General features: G+C 42.1%; 1 protein-coding gene across 1 annotated transcript; it reads left to right on the plus strand.

The window, feature by feature from the left end:
- Positions 1 to 1,601: 1,601 nt before the first annotated feature.
- LOC311045097 (UDP-glucuronosyltransferase 1A1-like) lies at positions 1,602 to 6,807 on the plus strand (the record flags this gene model as incomplete). The annotated part of the gene is made up of 9 exons (XM_084056905.1): positions 1,602 to 2,262; positions 2,473 to 2,536; positions 2,632 to 2,780; positions 3,873 to 4,000; positions 4,435 to 4,528; positions 4,776 to 4,901; positions 5,003 to 5,090; positions 5,439 to 5,658; positions 6,537 to 6,807. Exons 1-9 carry the CDS (start codon positions 1,771 to 1,773, stop codon positions 6,805 to 6,807), a joined length of 1,632 nt encoding a protein of 543 aa, XP_083913031.1. The 5' UTR covers positions 1,602 to 1,770.
- Between the last annotated feature and the right edge of the window lie 1,855 nt (positions 6,808 to 8,662).

Raw genomic sequence — 8,662 nt, forward strand, 5'->3', positions numbered from 1 at the left:
GAAACTGGTCAGATGACTAATGATATTCAATGAAATCCAACAGGAAGTGGAAAACACACAGCCTAGGAAACAGGTGAATAGTGCGTACCAAAAAATCCTGAAGGGGGCGTCAACAAGTGTCATTTGGTAGCGCGGACATCTTTGGGGGTATAAACCAGGTTGACTTAACATTGACCCCCCCCCCCCCCCCAGTATGTCTGTAGCTACTATGCCACGCCCCCCGTGGAGACGAGACGTTGGCACGCACTATACGGCTCTACCTAACAGTAGGTCGGGATCTTTATTTTTTTTTTAAACATATAAATAAAGAGCAAGATTTTCAATTAATTAGAAACAAATTCACTGATTTTTCTAAAGAATTTCATTAAAAAAAAAAATCAATTAGAAAACAAATGTGTAAGAAGTAGTGAAACTAGCCGATCTACAAGCTCACAATGCATGGCTTAGGGAGGTGTTGTGAGCTTAATTGTAGATCTGCTATTTTCACTATAGTTTTGGTCCGGGGATACATCAAATGTTTGGGAACCAGTGATATAGGCTATCCTTCAGCAGGCTGACAACCAGCCTAGCTATCCATTCCCAACACAGAGTTAAGTAAACAGGCTGACACTCGTTTTAAAAACTCTCAAAATCACTCACACAGTTCTATATACAGTATTATGTCTTGTTTTTCAAACATCTCTGACGCTTATCATTAAGTAGTACTGTCTGTTAAACTAGTGATTCTCAACCTTTTCAGGCCGTGACCCCCCCCCTTCCCCCAAAATAATCATATTTAAACTGGGACCCCCCCCCCCCCCCCACCCCCACCCCACCCTGACAAGCACTTGGAATTGTTGGAGTTGAGGCATTACATTTAGTTTGACTATATATATAATATTGTGAAAATAGCTGATCTCTGAAGCTCTACAAGTAAATTGTGCGTTGCAAGGCATTGTGAGCTTGTAGATCAGCTGTTTTCACAATTTCTGCCTCTTTCTTATATTATTTGACAATTTGCCCAAAGTTTGCCCAGTTTTATAGTATAGTCTGTTTATTACTTTTGATGCAGTAATGGTCTTTTTCTTTTCTGTCTTTTTTATTTAGGTATTAAAAAGGACTTAAAAGTCCTTAAATTGTCACTTTACTGTCATCTGGGGATCCCCCAAAATCATGGGTTTAGAACCACTGTGTTAAACAAACAACAAAAAAGATTATCTTGCCAGAGGAGGATTTCTCCCCACAGGGATCCAAAAGAAAGCCTATATTTTAAGTACATTTCATGAAATCAGTTCTGTCTCTCCCTCTATCTGTATGTCCAATGGATTGGACATACAAATGCCAAATGTATAATTTAGGCATTAAACTCTTAATAGGTTTAGTTCACAGGATTGTAAACAATGTGCCTCCCAAATATGTACGCAATTACTTTTCAAGTGATGTTCCTAACTACTCCACCAGAGGTCCACAGACTGCTAGTAGGCTACTAGTGTCTAAGGTAGAGTCTGAGGAAGTGAGTTTTCAACTCAGTCACTTATTGGAGGACTTTGTGGGTGAACTTAGTACATATACGTACGCAGACGCAACGTAATTCCTCCTAATTCTCAAAGGACATCTGACAATCGAAGCAGAGGTTAAATGCAGAGACATTTTCAGCAGAGAAAGGGGGAATGCAGAAGGAATTACATGACAGCAGTATAGTGACAAAGCTCTCCAGCACATGGAACTGACTTGAAAAAGAAAGAAAGCCACAGAAGAGAGATAGACAGTAATACAAGTAGAGGGGCCAGAATGTGGAAAGCATTTGTACAAGTGTGTTTCCTGCTGAGCACAGTCAAGGAGCTGAATGGGGTTGAAGGGGAAAATAAAAGCCAGTCTGCTGTAGAAAACAGTGGTTTTGAGGGCAAAGTTGTCAACATGCCCACTACTCCAGCATCCTCCAGTAAGTACTTGGGTCATCTGTTGGTGATTCCTGTGGACGGGAGTCACTGGGTGGACATAAAAGCCGTTGCCCAGGAAATGGGTCGCCGTGGACACAGAGTAACCGTGGTGATGCCCGAGGTCTCCCTGCGGCTGGGTCCTGGTAAACACTACACCACTTTGACGTATCCTGTCCCTTATGGGCAGGCGGAAGTCGATGCCCTTTTCGCTGGGATTGCAGAAACAATGAACAAACCTTTCATGGAGAAGATGAGTCATATCTCACGCATGATGAGCTTCATGCAGACCAATACAGAAAGCCTGCTGTTTAACACAAGTCTCATCTCACATCTATCACAGCAGGTGAGTGGGTTATTGCCACAGCGAGGTGACTATTCTAAAATAAATGAGTGTCACATAATGGTGATTGTCACTGAGGCAAAATGTTGGCTTCCACTGAAAATGATTATATGAAAACTATCAATATCTCATCTGTGTATATGAAACTACCTTGGAATTGTTCCCTGACATACCCCCCACCCCCAAACACCACCACCCCCTCTACTTCTGCAGGGCTTTGATGCTGTTCTAACATGCCCTATGATGCCCATCGGTTCTCTGATAGCCAGGAAGTTTGGTGAGTGCTTCTGTGGTGACACACAATTGAGATGGTTTCCCTGTACCTCAACCCTCTCTCCCTAAGAATTTATTTTCCATAATGCATTATTTTAGGTCTGCCCGCCATCAATTTACTGAGAGGAATGCCGTGTGGCATTGATATGAAGTCTGCAGCCTGCCCCGCCCCTCCCTCATATGTTCCTCGGTTCATCAGTCGATACACAGATAAAATGAACTTCAAGGAGAGAGTTATCAACACTTTGGTGAGCATACACTAAACCTACATACACTTTCACGCAGGCCACATCAGTCTTTAAACACACAAGTAGGCCTTAAAAACAACACAGGCCGTTTTATTGGGTACACTCATTTAGTATTGTATGCATTTAGATCGAGTTATCTGTCTATATATTGTGGAGTTATCTGGTACAACAGTTGCCTACATACATATGCACGATATACACGATGCACATAAAGCTCAAGAGACCAACAGCGTACACATATACTCCATGTATCTAAGTGATAAATTGTAATTGCAAGCAATCATAAAGAGATATTCAATTTGAAGTAATGAGTATAATTAAAGTTGGCCCTTTAATTGCCTCAGGCATCAAATACATTTCTGTAGGCTCACTTTTGGGTTTTTAATGAATGTAATTACAAAATATAGTACCCATAATTTTCCTATGCCAAACTGTGAAATTGAACGAGAATACAGGAAATGACATCTACTCTGTTAAAGTTTCTGGGGGAGGATCCCCTAGATGTTTTTGTCTCCGCCAGGCCGAAGGCATGGCGAGAGAGTATGTTTTACCCTCTGTGTGTGTGTGTCCGTCCGTCCGTCTGTGAACACCTAATTTCCGGCACCGTTGGCTTGACTATAGAGATACTGTGTACCGATTTGCATGACGCTTGGACAAAATCTGTAGGAGTACTGTCACCACCTAAACTTCCGGCACAGTTGGCTTGACTATAGAGGTACTGTGTACCGATTGGCTAGCGAGACACATGATGAAATTATTAACTCATAGAAATTAATAACTCATAAATATCACCGCTCACATCACACTCCTACAACACACTACAAGTACCATCTACTGTAAGTCATTGGCAATTGCTATAAACTGCTACTCAATATATTATACTGCATGCTATAGAAATGTATGAAACCTTAATGCCATATAAAACGTATATTGTTACAAACACAACACAACCTCTATTGCAACTTCCTGACCTGGCGGAGACCTGTGCTCCGAGGAGCACTTTTTCTAGTTTTTATATGTATTGTAATTATGATTCTTCCAAATACCAGTAATTTAAACAGAAATGTTTAAATTATGATTTTGGTTCAACAGATTAGTTTAATGGAGCCATTGATGTGTCGAATGATGTACTGGCATTATGATCGCATAACTTTTGAGTTCCTGGGAGAAGATATTGGTACAGCTGAGGTTATGAAAGACGCTGCCATCTGGCTCATGAGGTAACATGGAGGAGTCTGTCTGCAGGAGTCTAGGCCATCTATAACCGTGTTGTGTGTCTTGTCTGTCTGCAAACCGCCGAAACGATCAGCGCCAAATGTCTTGTGCATACTGCCAATAGGCCACAGAAGTACCTACACTAATTTTATTTGACATTGGTTTTAGAAATATATTAAACATTTTATAGTGGAAGCCAATGGGTCTCAGATCGGGTTAAAACCTTGAGTCATACAGTACATCATAGATATGTCATAGACAACTGATGTCATAGACGACTGACGTCATAGGCTAGCCACGTGAAGTCCGAGATCCACATTGGGGCCACGCCGTTCCCTGAGATCCACAATTCCATTAATTATGTGATAATGGATACAGATTTATTCTTTCTCTCTGTGTCATACACACACAAAACCTTTTTTTGGTTCACTGCCTACAGGACTGACTTCACACTGGACCACCCACGCCCTCTCATGCCCAACATGGTGCTGGTGGGAGGGATGAACTGTGACCTGAGGAACCCTCTACCTGAGGTAAGACGTATGTTTGTGTCTCACAATGAGAGAGTAAATTGAAAGCAACGATATCAGAGAGAGAGAGAGAGAGAGAGAGAGAGAGAGAGAGACAGAGAGAGAGAGAGAGAGAGAGAAAGAGAGAGAGAGAGAGAGAGAAAGAGAGAGAGAAAGAGAGAGAGTGTGTTGAAGAGTAAGGACAAAGTGAGTGAATGATTAGAGAAATGCTACTGTCCACCTACTGTACAGTGTGTGTTTGGTTGTGCAGGACCTACAGCCGTGGGTGTCAGGAGCTCATGGTTTTGTGGTGTTCACCCTGGGATCCATGGTGTCATCTCTGCCAGAGGACATAGCTGTTGTCTTTCTGGAAGCCTTCAGACAAATTCCACAAAAGGTCGAGACACTTACATTGTATAGATATAAAAGTCATGTAACAGGAAAGCCCAAGATTCCAGTATTCCAGTATGTCAGACATTAATTGTCCTCTGTATATAGGTTATATGGCGATACACTGGCCCAGTCCCTGACAACATCCCAGAAAATGTAAAGATGATGAAATGGGTACCACAGAATTACCTACTAGGTACTGTGACACCACTGCAACTCTGGATAGAATGTACTGTCAAATGCAATACTCCCAGACTTCAACCTGACTAAAGTAATTAGCATAGCTGCCATGCAGAGCAACAGTACTTAAATCCATAATATCTATTTCATGATAATGATGTATCATGTAGTAGTCTGTCTGTTCATATGATGTGGTGTTTCCTACGTGTGTGTGTGTGTGTGTGTGTGTGTGTGTGTGTGTGTGTGTGTGTGTGTGTGTGTGTGTGTGTGTGTGTGTGTGTGTGTGTGTGTGTGTGTGTGTGTGTGTGTGTGTGTGTGTGTGTGCATGCATGTTTGTTTGTTTGTTTGTTTGTTTGTTTGTTAGCGCACCCTGGAGTACGGGCTTTTATCACTCACGCTGGCTCACATGGTCTCTATGAGGGAGTGTGTCATGCTGTTCCCATGGTGATGTTGCCAGTCTCGGGAGAACAGCCTGACAATGCTGAGCGGATAGCGAGCAGGGGGGTGGGCGTGGTTTTGGACCTAAAAACCGTCACTGTGGAAACCCTCCTTCAAGGACTAAGTGATGTCATCAACAGCACCAGGTGAGGGGTCAAAGGTCACTGAAAAAAAGAACCAAAATGGAGATTGATTGTTGCGCAAATGCTATAGAACTATCTGAAAATCACAAAAACATTGTACGGAATAAGTTAGAACAATAGTTAAGAATGAAGTTCAGGTTCCATTTACAGTACCCATGATGCTTTTTGCATCCACAATGGACCACAATAATCTCTCATGCTTTTATCCTTTAGACATACAGTGTGCAAATATTCATCTCCATCCATTATTGTAAAAAAAAACATCAATCGACCTATAAAAACTAATGCTTGAGAGACTTGTAGATTTTAATGTGAATTATACCAAAAATAACGACAGCTACTTTGTATCCACTCCGCTAAACCAGCGTTTCTCAAAGTGGGGTCCGGGAACCCCCAGGGGTCCTTGAGAGGGTTCCAGGGGGTCCCCAGCAAAATGTGTTAAATGGCAACAAAATCTGTTCAAACAGGAGGGCGCACTGCAAACCAGTATTGCTGAGGTGCTGCTGACCTTGTTGCAAAAGTCTAAAAGTGAAGAAAAGGCTGCACACTCATAGCCACGATGCAGAATAATTTATTTATTGAATTATGTATTGATAACCAACGTTTCGACCTGGAATGGTCTTCTTCAGGGATTCTCAAAATCAGTTTAACAACTTGAAATCTATAAGCTATTTGAAAATAGCAGATCTACATGTTCTACAAGCGTTGTATCGCGGCGCGGTGTGAGCTTGAAGATCTGGTATTTTCAAATAACTCTTATATATATATTTTCAGATGGGGGTCCGCAGGAAAATACATATTAATATGGGTGTTGACATGGGTGTTGACATGAAAGAGTTTGAGAACCAATGCCCTAAACCTATGCATCCGCAATTCTGCAGGTACAAGGAGAACATAGAGAAGCTCTCAGCCCTCCATAAGGATCGTCCAATGAACCCCTCTGAGCTGTCAGTGTACTGGACAGAGTATGTGATGCGGAACAAAGGAGCAGATCACCTCAGACCTGCGGCCCATGATCTCAACTGGTTCCAGTATCACAGCTTGGACATCATTACAGTACTAAGTCTTGTGGTGGTAGTGGTTCTCATGGTGACTGTGTCATGCATGAGACGGTGCCTTAGTAGACTCTTCAGGAAAAAGAAACAAGATTAGCCTTCAGGCAGGATAAGAGGAACTACACCTTTAATGGACCATACTAGTGTAATTTTGACGTCTCGCCATTAGCAAAGATAGCCAGGTTGTAAAAGATACAGTCAAAGCTCGAAACAAGTCTAAAGACTTGCACAACGCATTTTTGATGTTTTTTATTTTTTAAACCCATCCGATAAAAATCACTACACACAAAAACCTGCACATTGAGGCCTATGTGTATCATTCTTTTCATTGCGAAGATTACACAGAACAGAACAAAATTCAGTCATCAAGCAGTGTGGATGATTTTGTGCTCCTCTCACTTGTTGACACAACATGTGGCTGTATTTATTTTTTAACATGCGATATTTCGGAGAATATGGACTGTCATAATAACAGTATGCAAGAGCCGGGTGTAACATCGATAAATCAGCTTTTCACTTTAGGCCTATTGCAAAAACAGCCAACAATGAGGGATACCAACCTTGCAGAAGCCTTCAGCTGCATGTCCAGAGGCAGACGGAGACCTGTGGAATTGCGCGGATATTTAGCAACTTTTTAACGATAACAAGCTGTGGACTGATTGACTGATTGACACAGTCAGGCCATGATAGCACTGTTTCCCTGACAGCAGAGTGTAGTAGAAGAGAGAGTAACGTGACGCTTTGATCTCGCCGCAAAGCGGGGCTATAGTTCCAAACATTGGAACTATCTCTTTGAAATAGAGAGAGCACTTCCGCATTCCATTCTTACAATGGGAGTCAATTCCCAAAGCTGGCGTCAACACTAGTGTCATAACTCTTATAGAGCGTCGCAGTTCCCGCCCACTTCCTGGTGCCAGAAGTAAATACTCTATAGACCCCTTAACAGACGACGCGCGTGCAGCCAGTATACGCGCAACGAAACCCATTATATCAGGTCTCGTTAGGACGCGTCTCACTAGCCAACACACACAAGAGGGGGTTGGGGTGTGCTGAAACCAGTGCACCCCGAAACAGGTTGGGAATTGATTGCGTGAAACAATCACCTGTGCGTCCAGGCTCAATGTTAGTAAACAAATAATTGGTCTATGCATTTTTCCCATTGACTTTTACAAAAATATTTATATAAATTAATTTAAGCCTAGAATCAAGCTATCCAGGATCCTGGTGAATCATGACCATAAAACGTTTGATTCTGTGAAAAAAATGTTTTGAAAACGGCAAAACAAAGGGTATTTATTAAATATAGTATATCATATCATTAAATATAAAATTTAAAAAAATCACAGAAAAAAAGGCTTTATGGTCATGATTCACCAGGATCCTGGGTGGCTTGATTCTAGGCTTAAATTGATTGATATAAATATTTTTGGAAAAGTCAATGGGAAAAATGCATCGAGTATTTACTTCCGGCACCAGGAAGTGGCGGAAGTGCGATGCTCTATAGTGCGTACCAAAAAATCCTGAAGGGGGTGTCAACAAGTGTCATTTGGTCTTTGGGGGGTATAAACCAGGTTGACCTAACCAAGTATGTCTGCAGCTACTATGCCACGCCCGGGACGCCCCCCGTGGTGACGAGACGTTGGCACGCACTATACCAGGGGTTTTCAACTGATTTTGACCTATGATTTTGACCCAGGGACCACCATCCTGACTAAGAGCAACCTGGGGACCACCACTATTGTGCGTGGTGGGTCCATCATAGACCCAGCCCACACAATAGTGGTGGGGGGTTCATGCACCACAGGGAGCTGAAGTAAATAGCTATAATATCAATATAATATCTAATAAAATACAGTGATTTTGTTTGAATGTGATGGAATATGATTAAGGATTACTGTGATGATGGTAAGCTCACATTTCATATCACACACACACACACACACACACATCAC

Source organism: Gymnoscopelus microlampas (assembly GCF_963454915.1).
Source record: "Gymnoscopelus microlampas genome assembly, chromosome: 5".
NCBI lineage: Eukaryota > Metazoa > Chordata > Actinopteri > Myctophiformes > Myctophidae > Gymnoscopelus > Gymnoscopelus microlampas.